General features: G+C 45.5%; 2 protein-coding genes and 1 long non-coding RNA gene across 6 annotated transcripts in view; 2 read left to right on the forward strand and 1 right to left on the reverse strand.

The window, feature by feature from the left end:
- LOC309618601 (leucine-rich repeat-containing protein 37A2-like) overlaps window positions 1-14319 on the forward strand; it is a 45332-nt gene extending 31013 nt beyond the window's left edge. Inside the window, exon 11 of the mRNA XM_082372623.1 lies at window positions 12278-14319. The gene's annotated coding sequence lies outside the window, so the exon portion shown is untranslated. The remainder of the gene's footprint in view (window positions 1-12277) is intronic.
- LOC309618618 overlaps window positions 1-19045 on the reverse strand; it is a 47940-nt gene that overhangs the window by 1595 nt on the left and 27300 nt on the right. Inside the window, exon 2 of the long non-coding RNA XR_014238560.1 lies at window positions 5103-5200. This is a non-coding gene — a long non-coding RNA (uncharacterized lncRNA). The remainder of the gene's footprint in view (window positions 1-5102; window positions 5201-19045) is intronic.
- LOC309618609 (RAD52 motif-containing protein 1-like) lies at window positions 1243-11596 on the forward strand (the record flags this gene model as incomplete). Of its 4 annotated transcripts, XR_014238558.1 has the most annotated exons (6): window positions 1243-1338; window positions 1719-1898; window positions 5398-5520; window positions 5896-6064; window positions 9410-9745; window positions 10460-11596. XR_014238558.1 is itself a non-coding variant. In XM_082372634.1 (5 exons), the coding sequence occupies 5 exons, from the start codon at window positions 1243-1245 to the stop codon at window positions 9622-9624; spliced, it is 783 nt and encodes a 260-aa protein (XP_082228760.1). In that variant the 3' UTR covers window positions 9625-9905. The 4 variants fall into 4 exon arrangements, 3 of the variants coding, with proteins under 3 accessions (XP_082228760.1, XP_082228761.1, XP_082228762.1); XM_082372634.1 differs by lacking the exon at window positions 10460-11596 and having other exon boundaries at window positions 9410-9905; XM_082372635.1 differs by lacking the exon at window positions 10460-11596 and having other exon boundaries at window positions 5989-6064; window positions 9410-9905.

A 19045-nucleotide genomic window follows, 5' to 3' on the forward strand; every position in this document is an offset into this window, starting at 1 on the left:
GTGGACCTCTACACTCAAACCTCTCTGGGATGCTTCTTTAAAAGGCTGATCCTGGGACTTCCCTGATGGTCCAGTGGTAAAGAATCCGCCTTCCAGACTTACCTGGTGTTGCAGTAGTTAAGAATCCGCCTGCCCATGCAGGGGACATGGGTTCGAGCCCTGGTCCAGGAAGATCCCACATGCCGCAGAGCAACTAAGGCTGTGTGTCACAACTGCTGAGCCTGTGCTCTAGAGTCTGCGAGCCACAGCTACTGAGCCCTCGTGCTGCAACTACTGAAGCCCGCTTGCCTAGAGCCCGTGCTCCGCAACGGATTAATCCCAAGTATATTTGAGTACCTAATGGAGTATGAGTGTGCTAGGTACTAGAAAAAGGATGATAAATCTGTAAATATCGTTCCTGAAGTGTTCATAATAGCTCTGGAGAAGATCATGGATCTTCTCCATACACAGATAATGGATACAATGAATAAATGGATACATACAATGAATGCAATGGATAACGATATGGATAATAAATCTATAGTTATTGGTTTGAAACAGTATCAAGATCCAAGTAATTCCTCCAAAGTCAACAATTTTTGAAGTAAAAGAGCTCAGAAGTAGGTAATGGGTGGGGCTAAGGGTCTGATATATTGAGGTGGAGAAAGTCGTGGTGGGGATGGAGAAATGTGCTCGGTGATTTGGGGGTACTTTAGGAAAATGGGCTAGAAACCAGCTTTTTAAGAGTTTCATACTAGACTGTTGATGGCTTTCATGAGTTCTACCTTGATTTGCATATTTAAGACTCATGAAAACACTCAAGTCGAAGGATTGCATCTTTGGTGGTCATTTCTCACACAGAGGCGGGAAATCTAAATTTTTAAAGTTCAGTGTATAGTTAGCGCTAACTATTGAGTACTCTAGTCCTCTGTGGGAGTTTGAAGATGAAGCCAGCTGCTATAAAGATGTCTGCACCATTCGATCCTGTAAACTCACACTTTGGACTCTACGCTAAAAATACATTTGAATAGAAGCGCTAAACTCCAAGACTTCTGTGCGCGGGGGTTGCAGAAGGGGAACGAGAGGCAGAGACAATCCCGGAGTGGGAGGGGCGAGGGAGAGGCCCGAGCACCGCCCTCGTCCCACTCCCACCAAGCTGGCTCCGCCCCTCAGGCTTCCATTGGTAAACAGCGAGGGCGCGTGCGCGGGTGCGCAGGCGCAGTCCGTTTGCGCCCCGAGCCGCGCACTCACGGTAACGGTAAGATGGTGTCTTTGGTACCTTTTGTGGTTCCCATCGTGGGTGACAAAACCTTGCTGGTGTGGGAGCTGAGCTCTGGACCCACGGCCGAGGCCTTGCAAGTGAGCCGAGCCGGGGCGGAGGGAGGGCTGGAGGAAGCCACCTCGCGCCCCAGCAACTGGGCGCCCCGGGGTACTGCTTCAGCACCTCATCTGCCTGTGGTCTGCGCTGAGAGGAATCTTAGTTCTAGAGCCGACCTGAGCAGTCAGCTCGCCCCCACAGATTTTTGAGAGATAGTTCCCAGCAGACGGCATTGCCTCCTCATGCTTCTCGAAGCTTAGGATTTCAGAGGGAAACCTGTTCCTGAAATGAGAAGTGTTTGGAGTTGCAGGCTCACCACAGTTGCCTGCGGCGAAGGGCTGGGGGAATAGAAGGGAACGGGCGGTTTGGCTTCCTGGACGTGAAATTGCCTGCACTTACTTAGCATGGGACCACCCTACAGCATTCTCTGTTCACAGTCTTCTCCCAGTTTGGCCTTCTGTATTCGGTCCGAGTCGTCCCAAACGCAGCAGTGGCCGGTCCTGTGTTCTATGCCATCATCACGGTTTATTCAGCAAGGGAGGCCCACAGAGCCCAAAAGGCATGCGACCAGAAGCAGCTTTTTCAGGCATCTCCAGTGAAGGTGGGTCCAAATGTGGAATTCCTTGCTCTACTGGGATGAAGTGCTGAATTTAAAACTAATAGGCCATCGGGAATTCCCTGGGGGGTCCAGTGGTTAGGACTCTGCACTTTCACTGCTGAGGGCCCGGGTTCAATCCCTGGTCTGGGAAGTAAGATCCTGGGGTGGGGGAGGGGGGAAGGCCAGCGTTTGTACAGCACTGTGGTGTACAGAATGCTCTCAGATGCACTGCTCCACTGATCCCCCAGTTCCCCAGTTCGTTCTTTCTTTTTTTTAGATGAAGAAACTCGAACTCAGGATGGTTAAGTGACTTACTTAAGGTTCATGACAGTAAATGTGGAAACTAGAGGCCAAACTCAAACTTAACTGATGTTAAACCCCATGTCAGTTTATGCTGCCCCTTAATTTAAGAAATCTTCACAAGAGTCTTCCTTATATGTACTTTTATGTGGATTTTAAATCTGTGAGATTGACAAATTGTTTTTTAAATTAATTAATTTATTTATTTTTGGCTGCGTTGGGTCTTGTTGCTGCGCGCCGGCTTTGTCTAGTTGCGGCGAGCCGGGTTTGCTCTTCATTGCGGTGCGTGGGCTTCTCATCACGATGGCTTCTCTTGTTGCAGGGCACGGGTTCTAGGCATGCGGGCTTCAGTAGTTGTGGCTCACGGGCTCTAGAGCACAGGCTCAGTAGTTGTGGCACACGGGCTTAGTTGCTCTGCAGCATGTGGGATCTTCCCGGACCAGGGATCGAACCCGTGTCCCCTGCAGTGGCAGGTGGACTCTTAACCACTGTGCCACCAGGGAAGTCCCGAGCTTGACAAACTTTTGTCAGATGTAACATAAAGGAGGCTTCATCATCATCATCACTCTCAAACTGCCTATTCAGTACTCCCTTCAGATTCCAGAAAATGGTTAAAATATTCTTTAATGCATTGTAGAAACCTTATTCCATATTAACATGCCATCCAATTTTACTTCCCCAGAATTAACATTTCATGATGTGCCTCCGTTCAGCCACCATTCCTTTTTCAAGGACCTTTTCAATTCCTCTGAATAAGTGAGTGAGGCTTCGATTTCCCAGACCTTTCACTTTAGAATTGTGTGTCTTCTCTGATTGGCTTCTTGCTCTGGCTACTTCCCACTGACCTTGCTGCCTATTCTCACCCCTGTTTCTTTTCTCACTGATTTCACCTTTACTAAATCTGAGAACTCTCCTCAGATGTGACTCCAGGTGCACTACCTCCCACTTCTGTACCCTGTTTAACACCCTCTTCAATCCTGGCTGTACTCCCTGGGATTGAAATGATTTCATGTCAGACATTCTTTAATTTGCGGACCCTGCGACCATTTCACATAACCACTCAGACATTACGGATGGTCCTGGAAAGATTATGAGACAGTTACTTGGTATCAGTTGTGAGTAATGAGTTCTTTTCTTACATTGGACATTAAGACCATTCCATAAGCTTAGGTTCTGAGATTTTCACAGCATAAAGCCCGTCACTGATAGAGTAATGAAGAAAATGTTCTACAAGTCACTACAGAGTTGAGAGGAAAGGGCATTCGTATTAGATTTCTTCATTTAATGCAGAGCCTTAGTTTACCACCCACACCCCCGAAATTGTTACCTACTTTAGTTATACGTTCTTTTTAAATTTTATTTATTTATTTATTTGGTTGCACCGGGTCTTAGTTGCAGCAGGCGGGCTCCTTAGTTGTGGCTCAAGGGCTCCCCAGTTGCGGCACATGGGCTCCCCAGTTGCAGCAGGCAGGCTCCTTTAGTTGTGGCTCGCAGGCTCCTTAACTGTGGCGTGTGAACTCTTAGTTGCAGCATGCACGTGAGACCTAGGTCCCTGACCAGGGATTGAACCCGGGCCCCCTGCATTGGGAGCACGGAGTCTTAACCACTGCACCAGCAGGGAAGTTCCAATTAGGTCTTCTTTTATTCATTGGCAGGTGTCCATACTTCTTATCTTTTTTCCCCTGTATTTTTTATAAATACAGACAAGAGAATAACATCTTCAAATAAAATGAAGGAAAGGCCTAATGTATCTGAGTTTTTCTCAGTAGCATGAAGGGAAATGTTTGCCAGCAAGAACTGTGGCAAGGTTATCCCAGAAGTCAACTGTCTCTACTACCCAGGGGCTCAGAGCCCTTCTGAAGCTTCCTAATTGTCCAGGACAGCTCCATTATGACTCACCGTACAGGGCCTAGCCTCCCTGTTTTAAATGTTGTGACACTCCACATTTAAAAATTAGTCTCCATTTCTCCTTCCCAGCAGGCAGCTTCAGTTGGAGAAAGTAATTTCATTTTCTTATGTACTCATTCATTCACTCAGTCAACAGACCATCACTCTTCTATTATATGCCAAGATCTATGCTTGTTTCTGGTAACAAGGAAAGAATAATATATGGTTCCTTCAAGCACTTAAGGAGCTCATAAACTAGTGACAGAGGAAGATGCACAAACACATCAAAAAAGAATTAACAGTGCTTTGACTTTATTTGTATTATTTGAATTTTTATGACTATATTTATATACTACACCCTGTTCAAAATGGAAATAGGCATTTAAGAAAGAACTAGTGGGGCTTCCCTGGTGGCGCAGTGGTTGAGAATCTGCCTGCTAATGCAGGGGACACGGGTTCGAGCCCTGGTCTGGGAAGATCCCACATGCCGCGGAGCAACTAGGCCCGTGAGCCACAACTACTGAGCCTGCGCGTCTGGAGCCTGTGCTCCACAACAAGAGAGGCTACGATAGTGAGAGACCCGCACACCGCGATGAAGAGTGGCCCTCGCTTGCCGCAACTAGAGAAAGCCCTCACAGAAACGAAGACCCAACACAGCCCAAAATAAATAAATAAATTAATTAATTAATAAATTAATTTAAAAAAAAAAGAAAGAAAGAACTAGTGATGTAAAAAATCCACAGTAATATGTAAGTTATTTAGAGAGTTAAGACTGGAAATATTTGCACTCTCAAAGAAGCTTGCTAATGCAGATGAACCTCTAATTCTTTTGGTTGCTTTATTTACATTTATAGAGGTATACTATTCCCTCTTCTAACAGGGTTTAGTAACTTGGGGAAGGGGTGCTACAGATTAAGGTCCTAATTCAGTGGCAGGTCCATCTTATCTCCTCTTCAGGTCATATTCTCAAGCAGGAGCTACAAGATGAAACGACTAAAACAGTTCACTTCCTTTGCTTACCCCCAGCCCCGTAATAGGCTTCTGCTGGGCTTTCTTGGTTGCTTTCATCATCACTTTCACCACCAGAGGTTAGGGAACCTTCCGGTTAATCAGGGGCCCTGGAAATGATGCAGAAAAGTACTGACTTAAAAATAATAAATAACATTTACTTAGGGCTCACTGTGAACTCATTGCTTAAAATGTCCTACTTAATCTTCACAACCACTCTATGAAATTGGTATTGATAAATCTCAGGTATATCCAAAATAAGTCTCTGTGTAGGCTTGTGATATTTTTAGGTCTTTTATGTCTTTAGGGTCGTCTCGGCACCAGACATAAGGCGGTTCAACATAGTACGCTTGCCCTAAACAGCTCCAGATGCCAAGAATTGGCAAATTACTACTTTGGTTTCAATGGGTGGTCAAAAAGGATCATCAGGGTAAACTCTGTAGATTTTCTTTGACTAACCAAACTCCTTTCAACATTGAACTCCTAGACTTTAGAGAGAAGAATAGAACAGGGCTATGGGGAGGAGATGTGAGAGGCTTCCACATGGAAGTGTCTGAGCATTGGCCTGCCACCTAGAATTAGTGATAATCTCAATGACTTGGATGGTGGTGTCCATAATTTTCTCCAGTATTTGTGTGGTATATAATAAAAAATAGTTGTCCATATCTAGTCATTCATTTGCAAGTCTCACTTGATTTTGAAGCTATAGCATACCTAAACTATTACCTGGGATTGCTGGAGTTTACTTTTTATTTCTAACAACAGAATATTTTGAAGTCTAGCCTTTAATTCAAAATCCTAACAGCTTCAGGATCTTTCTAACCTTGAAGAAAGGGAAAATGAAGATATTGTGACACCACTTCAGAAGCAAAGCCTGAAGCTCTTCTGTGCTTTAGAGGTGGCGTTGCCCTCCCACGAGTGCAGGAGTCCTGGAGTTGGCATGGCTGAGGAACCTTTGGATGAGTTGGAGGAAGGTTTGTTTTCCAGTATGTGTGTGTGTGGGGAGGTAAGGGAGTGGGATTTCTCTTTTTTCCTTTCTTTCTGAAACTCAACTTTTCAGATACATCATCACCTTGGCTAAGCAACTAAAGCCCTGGGCAGAATTTTTCTGCCTGACAATATAGATTTTTATCTTAGGCAATACCTGACAGCACCTTAAACTTTAGAATTTTAGAACTGACTGCCTGCCAAGAAGCTTAGGAGGAGGGAAAACGTTAGTTTTTTTTTTTTTTTTTTTTGGTTAATAATTTGTTTTGTGCTAAAATAGTCCTTCAAATACAGATGTCTTCTGGCCTTCAGTTATCCCAACAAAATGATTGTCTAAAGATTGAAATAAAAATAAACTAGAACAACTCTGGGTCTTTTAAGCAGGAAGCGACGTCATGAAGGAAATTAGGCGCTGCAAAGTCACTGGAAGGGCTCGAAGAGCAGGTTCTCATCTAGGCGCCCAGGACTGATATCCAGAATAATAAGATTGGCCAACTCTGGGAGATGGTCACCTGAGGCTGACACTAGAACTACTGAGTCCCCAGCACAGCCCCATCGCTGTGAGCCAGCCTTCAGAAACCAGAGTCAAGGCTCCTTGACCCCCACTGCTGTCCCCATAACTACCACTCACCCCAGGAGGCGGGGACCAACACTGGAGCACTGTTGCAAAGCCTCTCATTCCTGCACCCTTGCTTATCAGCAGAAGGACCAGGAAGAAGTTCTGTGCCTCCTCCTCACGTGGCCTACCAAATCCCGCACAAGGGTCTTTAATTAGCAGACCCTCCATTGTATCCCTAACCCTGGCTGCAAGGGCATCCGGAAAATGTAGATTTTAGCTTTCCAGGCTCTGAAGTACAAGAAGGCAGCCCAGAAGGAGGGAGGACTGAAGAATGAGCAGGCCAATCCAGAGCATCACTAGCCAACCCATAGTAATCACTAGCACTATCTCTACATCTTACAAATATGGAAACTGAGGCTTAAGTGGGGAGGTTAAGTAATTTGCCCAACATAACACAGTAAATTTGTGGTGAAGTCAGGATTTGAAATCAACCCAGAATATTCTGGGAGCATAGCGGGAAGCAGAGAAACTGAAGATCCTGGGGCACCAGCATCTTGTTCTGCCTTCTCTTGCTGGGCCATGAAGAGAGGCAGATCAGCTCCTGGAGAGGGTTCCAGGACCTTCCCACTCCAAGACTGCTTATTGGAGTCAGGAATGAATATCCAGTAACAACGCGAAAGACCAGGAACAAGCTGATCAAGGATGAGCAATGGTTCCCAAGCCGTCACCTGTGGGCAACCAGGAGTGATGGTGAGCAGCAGCCATCACAGCGACTCCTGCCCCTGATACCTTATCTCAGGATCCTTGGGCGCCCACCCTCCTTTCTTCGACCTTATAAATCTGCCCTCTAGATTGGAGGTCTAGTTGTGGGGTCAAAACCCCCAGTCTGATTTTCATAAGTCTGATTTTCCTTCTTCTCTGTTTCCAACACAGACAAGAAGAGAGAACATTTTAGGGGAAGAAAGAGAAGCTATAAATTCAGACAAGGTTTGAGATTAACTGAATTCTCCCTTTTTGTTTTAGCTCTCTTTGGTTTCCATGACTATGGGAAAGCATGAGCAGTCTACATCCCTTAGCCAAGCATCTTAATCTTTCCTAATTCAGAGCCATGGCATGCACGGAGGAATAAGGGATAGTTAGGTAGATAAATGGCTTAATCGATGGATGAATAAATTTGTAGATAGAGAATGCTGTAAGAAGAGATGGGCAGAGACAGAGACAGAGATAATAAACTTTTAATAGTCAGCCAGCAAGACCAGAACTGAAACAAACTGTCTCTCTAGAAACGTCCGGAAGAAGAGTGCAGCTTCCAGGAAGCTGACGGGGTGTACATAGAACAATATTCACGTTGCTGAAAAAAAACAGCAACAACAAAAAATAACAGTCCCCAAACTACAAAAGAGCAAATGGAATAATTACGAACTTTAGTAATTAGAAACGGAAGAGGAAACCAAATGGAAAGAGAGACCTATGAAAATACTTAATTCTATCTACAACCAGGTTCAAAGTCAAGTTCAAATCAATCAGCAAAACTCCTGAGAGGAGCCATGGGCTCCTCTTCTTGTGGCTGCAAGAAATCTGCAAGCAGCAGATTTGTCCCTACCAAGCCAAGATGTTCTCGGCACTCTAGGAAATCAGAGCCCAGACAAGAGCCTAGAATGCCCAGGAAACCAGAGCCAAGGTCACTGCTGTTTCTGCACATTGGGGCAAGAAGAATGGAGGAGGGAGAAAGTAATCGTCTGTTTTGAGTAGGAATGGCAGGGAAGCCGTGTGGAGAGGGGGAGGGGAACACACACAGGTCTTTGGGTTTGCTTCTCTACTCTGCCAGCTGGCACCTGTGCCCTTAAGCAAGTTGCCTCACTTCTCTGAACTTCTGCTTCCTCACCTATGAAAAGAGATAGTGTCTTTCTCCTGATGTGGTTTCAGGATTAAAGATTCTGTATAAAAGGGCCTGTCCTGCAATCAGTGAAAGCTGTTGTCATGGGTGTTGTTCTACCCCCATGTGCAGGCTTTGTGCCCCTCTCACTCGCAGACTGAAGGCGGCTCCAGATGGAAATTGGAAACCAAGCTTTCCTTGCTGCTACCCCACCCTCATGGGGTTGCCCCAGCATTAGAGATGGGCCTTGGTCCTAATGTGTTGTTCTCATAAACTGCTTGATAGTCTTTACTGAATGTTTACCAAACACCTGTTAAGTCAGGTCCCTCCTCCAACAGACATCCCCCCTGCCTTCGGCCTTGCTCTTTCTGCCCCTCTCCCAGAGGCAGGAACCCCTGTTTGGTGGCAGAGGTTCTATTATTCAGAGAAAGACCTCCAGACCAACAGAATCCTAAGTACAGGCACACCTCGTTTTACTGCACTTCGCTTTATTGTGCTTCACACATACTGCGTTTTTTATAAACTGAAGGGTTTGTGGCAACCCTGCGTTGTCATATGATGATTAACATTTTTAGCAATAGAGTATTTTTTGTTTGTTTTTTGTTGTTTTGTTTTGTTTTGTTTGGCCTGCACCACGTGGCTTGCAGTATCTTAGTTCCCAGACCAGGGACTGAACCCGGGCCCCCAGCAGTGAAAGCGCGAGTCCTAAACACTGGACCACCAGGGAATTCCCAGTAATAAAGTATTTTTAATTAAGATGTCTACATTGTTTTTTTTTAGACATAACGCTACTACACACTTAATAGATGACAGTATAATGTAAACATAACTTTTCGATGCACTGGGGAACAAAAAATTCATATGACTCACTTTACTGTGATACTCCCTTTATTTCAGTGGTCTGGAACCAAACTGCAATATCTCTGAAGTCTGCTGTATCTCCTATGTCAGGGATCCTGCAGCTGAACTCTGCCTACTTCAACCCCCATCACTTCATTCCAGGCCCACCCCAGCTTCAGGCTGCCTGCCAGAGCTTACCAAACACCTTCTGCCTTCCTGCCAAATCGTCCTCCTTCTGCAGAATGTGGCTTAGTGGAAAAGACACAGACTAGAATCAGACCTCCCTGCACATCTACTGTGTGACCTTGGGGAAGTTCCTTCACCTCTCTGAACCTCATCTATAAAATGAGGATAACAGCTTCACCGGACCGTGGAGAAAATTCAAGGGATGGTGTGAGTCCTGACCCTAGCGCAGTGTCTGGCACATAAGCAGTGTTCCCAGAAGATCAGCCCCCTCTCTTTTGCCTCCTCCCACCCCAGATGGCCTGTTACTTGTCATGCCTAGCTAAATCCAGAGATGTGACAGCGGTCATTAAAGCAAATTTGTCACTTGTTTCTATAGCCAGGTGGCACATGACAGCTATTAATTTTTCACATGAAAAATGGCTCTGCTAATTGAAAAACATCAAAAAGATTGAGGTTTACACAAATGGTCAGCTCTGTTTATTTTTTCTAATTTACTTTTCAGCAGTCAGTAAGAACTTAATGAGCTCTCATGTTTGCTTTCTCCCTATTTATAGATATTAGTGCCTGTGGTGTTCTAGATGTATGTACAGTTGTCCTTTGGTATGCACAGGGGATTGGTTCCAGGGCCCAAATCCCCCACCCCTTTCCTGCAGGTACCAAAATCCTCGGATGCTCAAGTCCCTCATGTAAAATGGCATAGTATTTGCATATAAGGTACATATATCCTCCCATATATTTAAATCATTTCTAGATTACTTATAATACCTAATATAATGTGAATGTTATATAAACAGTTGTAAATATCGAGACAAGGTTAATGTTATGTGACTAGTTACCAGGCAGCGGCAAATTCAAGTTTGGTTTTCGGAACTTTCTGGAATTCTTTTTTCAAATATTTTTGATTTGCCATTTGTTGAGCAGATATGGACAGCCATCTGTACTGAGAGCATTCAGCCTGGGCTACACAGCCAGGAGGGAACAGTTACAATACCCAAGTGAATTCCAGATGGGACTTCCTGCTCCTTGACAACTTAGCTGATACACTCACTGTTCATCAAGAAAACACCTCTGTTGGTTCTTTATATCAGCTGGATTCTATTTTTCCTTTTCTTGGCATAGATTTCTCTGCCTTGAAAGTCTTTTTATTGTTTTGTTTGGTATGAAATAAAAACAGGTAACATTTATTGAGCAATTATCCTGTGCCAGGCCCTATTCTGTGCACTTTACATGGATTATCTCATTTCACACCCATCACAACACAATGAGGAAGGTACCATTATATATTTACCCTGTTTCCAGATGAGGGAACTGAGACATAAGGGGAGATTAGAAATTCGGACGCCGAGGTCTCTCTGGGTTCAGAGCCCATTTTTTAATCATCACATTCTCTTTTCCATAAGCAGAGCACAACTGGTGAGCTCCACATTTTGAGGAGAGAGAGACATAGATGAAACAGCACTGAACCAAGAGTCAGGAGACCACAGCTCAAGTCCCACATCTGCCAAGAGCCCCCACGACCTTGAGAGAGCCTCTTATCCTCTCTGCCTCTAAGTTTAGAGGTCTGGGGTAGCATGGGAGTGAGAGCACTGACACTTCTGCCTCTTCCCCTTCAGCTAACCAGCCACCAAAAGAATTCAGAGTATTGAATTTATCTGTGGCCAGTTTTGCACCCAATAGCCCCCAAAAGGAAGAGCCCTCTGACAAATCTGGAAGGAAAAACACAAATTAGACTGAGGCTTTCCCCAAATTTAGACCTTAGAACCCACAGGACCATGAAGACATCCCATATAGTCAGGAATGGGCTGAGAACAGAGCTCTTTGAATCCTGGGGCAAACAGGTCAAAAAGAGTGGAGACACCAGGAACCCTGCCCACCAGTAAAACATGACTAAAACAGTCCTCCGATTTAGAGGAGGACAAACAAGTAAGAGGGCACAGGGAATTCCCTGGAAGTCCAGTGGTTAGGACTAAGTGCTTTCACTGCCGAGACCCAGGTTCGATACCTAGTCAGGGAACTAGGATCTCATAAGCCATGCAGCATGACAAAAAAAAAAAAGGGTAGAGAAAGGAATAAGCTTACCCTGCAGCACTTCCCTGAGCAGAGAGCCATGATAGCAAAGTTCCTTCCTCTACAAACCAAGGTAAGGACCTGTGGAGAGAAGGAGAAAGAGCCCCCTAAATTTCTTCACCTATAAAGGAAGGGTCTGGACCACTGACTCAAGAGGCAACGAGGATGAACTGGAATAATGGCAGCAGTTATGGAAGGTGATGGATTCAGGAGGTGTGGTTGTATCTGGCTGCAGATTGGAGATGCAGTGGGAGAGAGGTTGGAGTTTCTGGTTTAGAGAAATGGAGGATGATGCCCTTGGGGGTGAGGACCCTGTCTTGCTCATTTTTGAATCTCCCGTGCCCAGCATGGATGGAGCCTGGCTCAAGGTCAAACTCAATCAGTATCCGTTGAAGGAATAAGGGGATGAATAGGACTGTGGTTTCAGCAACATCCAGAGACAGTGGCTCACGAGGCTGCTTTGACACTTGATTCATGAGCCTTATGGTGCTACAGGGATGTTAGCTTGTACTGTACCTATATATTTTGACTCCCAATCACATAATTAACAGCCAAGTTGGCAGCAGTCTCCATAGTAATGTTTGTGGGGAGATGGTAGGGAAATAATCACGCAGGAGATCAGTGTATTACAGTTCAATCATTTGCATAATCACAGACCTCAGGCCTTGAAAGGGTATTGAAAATTCATCCTGGAACCCTGGGCTCCTGACTCCCATTGCAGTGTTCTTTCCCTGCGCCGTGGGCCAGAGGCAGAGGCTGCCGTGGAGACAGCTACACCAGCACAGGACGCTGTGAGGACCCCCGCTATGCCCACAGTAAGATCACTTCTTATGAACTGGGTTTGTCAACCACTCCCAGCCTACAAACACCAAATAATATCCTCTTCTAGGATCTCAAATACAAATGCCAAGTACACACAAAAATGATATGTATAGGCTATCTCTTTTATTTTTTCGCATCTTTATTGGAGAATAATTGATTTACAGTGTTGTGTTAATTTCAGCTGTATAACAAAGTGAATCAGCTATATGTATACATATATCCCCATATCTCCTCCCTCTTGAGTCTCCCTCCCACCCTCCCTATCCCACCCCTCTATGTCGTCACAAAGCATCGAGTTGATCTCCCTGTGCTATGCGGCTGCTTCCCACTAGTATAGGCTATCTCTTGATCTTTCTTATTTTAAAAATTTTTCCCAACTTCACTGAGGAATAAATAAATAATTGACAAATATAATTATATATATTTAAAATTTGATGATTTGATATACATATACATTGTGAAATGATTACCAAGATAAAGATCATTAACACATCTCGATCTTATCTTGACAACTGAACCAAGGAGTTCATGCAGCTAGTAAGTAGCTGAGCCCGTAAGATGTGGATACCCCCTGGGCAGAGGGTCAGGAAGAGCTTTTCCAAGGACGTGATGTTTAAGCTGAGCCCTGAAAGATGAGCAAGCAGGAGCTGGCTTGGGGAAGGGGATGGTGATTATTCCCTACAAGGAGAGGGCCCAGCACATTTGAAGTCCCTGAGGTGAGAGAGCCTATGGGTTTCCATTTGCCTTGCAAAACCCCGTTTACATGAATGAAAGGAGGATTTCTCCAGAACAATGATCTTGGATCATAACTATCTGAGGGAGCTCAGGACAAGGAAAAAACTCATTACATTTCCTGAAAGCATATCCCCCCTCCAACTGAGTGTGCGGGAAGTGGGGGAGATGGAGAGAAGAGGAGGGGACGGGAGGAGAAAAGGAGGAGAGGAGATCTAATCCTTCCCCTTTCCAATGTTCCAAAATCTATTCTGCTGGTCACTTATCATGGGAGATGCTCCATAAAAATAGATTTCTGAGACCAAATAAATTTGGGGACTACAACACGCTATATCCTCCTCTTAACAATCCCCACAGCTTGTTAACAATTTAAAGACCTTGAGAAGTCCTGCCTTAAATATAGGTTCTCCAAACGCACTTGACTACTTTTTCACACAATACCTATTTAACAATCCACAGAAGCTGTATCAGGGAACAACAGCCATAAATTAACTTCAACAGCCACGTGGAAAGTGCCAACTCTGATATCAGCCCCAAGGACAAAATTCTTTTTAACAGAACAGTCTATTGCTACAAGTTTCCTATACAGTCCCGCGAGCATCGCAAATGCCCTGGTCAAGCCCCAGGCTTAAAGCAACCACTCCAAGACGTGGGGCATGCAGAATGAAGCACACGCTCACCATTTTATCCCGGGGAAGAAGGAGGAAGAGGCATGACTTGGGCTGGTATAACAAAGATTTACTTCCTCAGCATCCTTTGGAATGGATATCCTGCATGATTGAGCCGAGTTTGTTCAATTCTCAAAGCAATTTGCCAGGAGTGAGAAAGGAGCGCTTATTAAAGCAACTGGTCAGTCCTGGATGATTACTTCTTATTCCAAAACAATTAAGATGAAGGTAAAATAGGTTATGTTGCTGTAAAAAATATGAATCTCTCCAAACAGTAGCACATGAATTTCCAACCAGAGCCATCAAGGCCACAGCCAAAAGCTGGCCAGGCATAGGAACTATGGGGAAAACATTTCCACCCTGTCAAACAGTACTGTTTCAAGCTGAATTAAAACAGACAAGAGAGGGCTAGATAAGTGGGGAGTGATGGGGTGCCCTGGATACAAGTACCCACTTAGCAGTCTGAACCCATCCCTAAAGAATACCCTGAGGGGGAAAAAAAAAAAAGAATACCCTAAGGAAGTGGCAAAGACAACCACACAGCGGCCTTCTTCTTCTACCTGGACCCCCAGTCCTAAAAAAATAGGTCTAAGCAGGATTTCTCAACCTCAGCACTACTGACAGTTTAGGTGGTCGATTCTTTGCTGTGCGGGCTTCCCTGTGTACTGTAGGGGTTAAGCAGCATCCCTGACCTCTACCCACTAGAGGCCAGTAATTACCCCTCCTCTCCTCCAAGTTGTAGCAAGCCAGTCTCCAGACATTGCCAAATGTCCCCAGGGGGTAGAAAGTGGGGTAAGATCACTCTTAGTTGAGAACCACTGGACTAAAGCAATAGAGACATGGGGGAGTGGTCCCACCAGGTCCCTGAATCCAGCCTGTCTCCAAGAGAACACTGTGCTCAAGACTGGCCTCGCCCAGAGAGCAAAGGGGGTGTGTTCAGAGGTTGTTACTTTTGCCCTTTTCTGGACACGGAGGGAGTAGGAGTGTCCTGATTCCCTTGACATGCCGTCCAGTGGCTGGCATCACAGCAATGTGCCTCACCTGCTCTGCAGAAGACAGCAGCCAACAGAGGTCAGAGAACCTTCCTGACAAGCCAGGGAGCCATACCAGGCGGCCTCTCCCCTTCCCCTGCCTGGCTTCCACACTGTTTAGGATAGAAAGATGTCTTGTAAGGCTCAAGGAGGCCCAGTAGAAAGAGTTTGAGAAGTCATCCTCAAAGCTAAAGCTGCTCATTGTCCCTCCAGTAACAACCAACATGTGACATCGCTATATACAGACATCAGTCTGTTTCCTACAATTTATGAATAACCTCCCATTAATACCAACTGCCTGTGGATGACAGGAGCAGAAGGAATGCCTTGGCTTGGAGTTGGATGCTGTGTTATAGGCTCTGATGCTGACATCTGCATGAGGTATCTTCCTTTCAGTAGCCCCTGGTTTTTTCTCCATCACAAAATGAGGAAAATAGCAATATCCACCTCACCAGGTTGTTGCAAGCTTCAAATGGGAAATGTGTGTGAACACACTTTGCAAATTTAGAGCATTGGGTTGTTTTTATTAACTCAAGAGGTATCATGAAAGTTGCAAAACAAATCAATTTTAATTCACTCACAAGTAGATGCTGTGCAGACATTTGCAGAGAAGATGACTGGGAAGGAATACTTACTTGAATAAAGTGATTAAGAGCAGCTAAGATGGGGACTTCCCTGGTGGTCCAGTGGCTAAGACTCCACGCTCCCAATGCGGGGGGCCCAGGTTCGATCCCTGATCAGGGAACTAGATCCCACATGCCACAACTAAGAGTTCTCGTGCCACAACTAAAGATCCCACATGCTGCAACTAAAAAAAAGATCCCTCGTGTCACAACTAAAGAGCCCACATGCTGCAACTAAGACCCAGCACAGCCAAATTAATAAATATTAAAAAAAAAAAAAAAGACAAGAGCAGCTAAGATGGAGAGAAAAATGTAAGACAGTGTTTTTAAGATTTTAAGAGTGAATGCTTATATACCCTGAGAAAACCATAATTCAGAAAGATACATGTATCCCAATGTTCACTGCAGCACTATTTACAATAGCCAGGACATGGAAGAAACCTAAATGTCCACCGACAGATGAATGGATAAAGAAAATGTGGTACATGTATACAATGTATACAAATTAGCCATAAAAAGAAACGAGCTTGAGTCATTTGTAGTGATGTGGATGGACCCAGACTCTGTCATACAGAATGAAGTAAGTCAGAAAGAGAAAAACAAATAGATTAATGCATATATGTGGAATCTTAGAAAAATGGTACTGATGAACCTAGTGGCAGTGCAGGAATAGAGACGCAGATGTAGAGAAGAGACTTGTGGACACAGGGGGAGAAAGGGAGGGTGGGACGAATTGAGTAGAGTAGCACTGACATATATACACTACCAAATGTAAAATGGATGGCTACTGGGAAGCTGCTGCATAGCACAGGGAGATCAGCTCGGTGCTTTGTGACCACCTAGAGGGGTGGGATGGGAGGGTGGGAGGGAGGCTCATGAGGGAAGGGATATAGGTATACATATAGTTGATTCACTTGGCTGTACAGCAGACACTAACACAACATTGTAAAGCAATTATAATCCAAGAAAGATATTTTTTTAAAAAAAGGAGTGAATGTTTAGAGTTCCCAAGATGGCAGAGCAGGAAGACCCTGAGCTCACATTCTCCTGTGGCACCAAAATTACAACTATTTACAGACCAACAATTTATGAAAAAGACCAGCTTTAGTTTTGAGGAAAAGTTCTCAGACTCTTTCTACTGGGCCTCCTCGAGTCTTACAAGACACCTTTCTATCTTAAAATAGAAAATATCTTCTACAACTAGAGATATAAAGAAGGAACCATAACAAGATGCGTAGGAGGGGTGGCGTTGTAGTATAGTCAAGACCATACCATGGGTGGGCAACCCACGAACAGGAGAATAATTACAATTGCACAGGTTCTCCCCAAGGAGTAAAAGGTCCAAGCCCCACATCAGGCTCCCCAGTCCAGGGGTCCTGTGCCAGGAAGACGAGCCCCCAGGACATTTGGCTTTGAAGACCAGCAGGTTTTACTTTGGGGAGAGCTAGAGGACTGTAGGAAGAAGAGACTCCACTCTTAAAGGGCCCACACAAAATCTCACACACTCCAGGACCCAGTAGAAGAAGGGAAGAAGCAGTAATTTGAAACGATCCTGGATCAGACCCACCTGCTGATCTTGGAGAGTGTCCGGAAGAGGCAAGAGGCAACTGCAGCTCACCTTGAGGACAAAGACATGGGCAGCAGCCATCTTTGAGAGCTCATTCTACCACATGGACACTGGAATTGGCAAGTTCCATTTTGGAATCCTCCCTCTAGCTTATGAGCCTCAGGACCCAGCCCTGACCCTGCCCACCAGCTTAAAAGCACGGGATGCTTCAGGCCAAGCAACTAACTGGGCAGAGACACAGCCCCATCCACCAGCAACCAGGCTGCCATAAGACCCCCTGAGCCCACAGCCACTCCTGGACACAGCTCTGCCCACCAGAAGGCCCAGCACCTGGTCTCCCACCAGTGCACAGGCACTAGAACTGGGTCCCCTAGGGCCCTGCAGTCAGAGACACCAGGGACCCAGCTCCACCCCCCACGGGGCAGACACCAAGCTCAGAAAACCCTGAGCCCCAGCCCCACCCACCAGTGAGCCCACTGTAGTCTCAGGACCAGCCTCACCCACCAGCAGGCAGACACCAGCCCCAGGAAGAGCTGGGCCCCAGCCCCGCCCACCAGCAGCCAACACCAGCTCTAATATACCTTGGGCCCCATAGCCAGCAACCTTGGGCCCCATAGCCAGCCACCTTGGGACCTGACCCCACACACTAGTGGACCAACACAAGCTTTAGGACCCAAGGCCCCTACTGCTAAAGACCCCAGGACCTTGCTCTGCACATCAGTGAGCCAGCACTCGCCCCAAGACATGCTGAGCCTTGGCCCCACCCACCAGTAGGCCAAAACCAGCCAAGGGACACTGGGAGACGCTGGTCCAACCCACCAGCAGGCAAACACTAGATCCACGACACAATGGACCCCTCAGTCAGCTGCCCGAGGATCTAGCCCCACTCACCAGCAGGCCAGCACCAGGTATGGAACCCACCAGAACCCACAGCTAGCCATATCAGGAACTGGACCCACCCACCAGCAGGGCAACACTAGATCCAAGAACCCCAGCCGTGCAACCACCCACCACAGAGCCTGCCCCTACCCATCAGTGTACCAGCACTAGACCTGGGACACCACAGAGTTCCACAGCCAGCTGCCTCATCATCCAGCCCCACCAACCAGCAACTGGCAGCCTCTGCATAAGGCAGGCCCTGGAAACCAACTGAACTGGGGGCCCACCATCCTTACCAGACCACCCACAGTAGTCAGTCCGCCACAACAGTAGGACCCACACAGCCCACATATAGGGCACCTCTATGGCATATAGCTCTGATGACCAGAGAGGTGTGTGCTGCTGAGATACATAGGATGTCTCCTACAAAAGATCACTTCACAAGGTCAGGAAACATAAACAACCTACAAGATACATAGAAATAGAAACAGCAAATTAAGCAAAATGAGGTGACAGAGAACATGAAAATTATGAAAGGAAAAAGCTCACTGGAAAAGGCAAATATACAGTAAAGGTAGTAAAAGCTAAAAGACAAAGTTTAAAGACAAAAGTAGTAAAATCATCTATACCCACAATAAGCAATTAAGGGATACACAAAACAAATAGATGTAAAATATGATGTCAAAACAGTAGTCATGAGGGGAAGGGAGTAAAAATGCAGGATTGTTAAAATGTGTTTGAAATTAAGAGATCAGCAACTTAAAATAATCATGCATACATATAGATAGATAGATTGCTATATATAATCCTCATGGTAATCACAAGCCAAAGATCTATAATAGATTCATGCACACAAAAAAAGAAAAAGAAATCCAGACATAACACTAAAGATAATCATCAGATCACAAGGAAAGAGAACAAAAGAAGAAAGGGACAAAAAGAACTACAAAAACAACCCCAAAACAATTAACAAAATGGCGAGGAGTACACACCTATCCATAATTAGTTTAAATGAAAATGGACTACATGCTCCAATCAAAAGACATAGAGTGGCTGAATGGATACAAAAACAAGGCCCATATATATGCTGTCTACAACAGACTCACTTCAGATATAAA

Source organism: Balaenoptera borealis, assembly GCF_965194805.1.
Source record: "Balaenoptera borealis genome assembly, chromosome: 20".
Classification (NCBI taxonomy): Eukaryota; Metazoa; Chordata; class Mammalia; order Artiodactyla; family Balaenopteridae; genus Balaenoptera; species Balaenoptera borealis.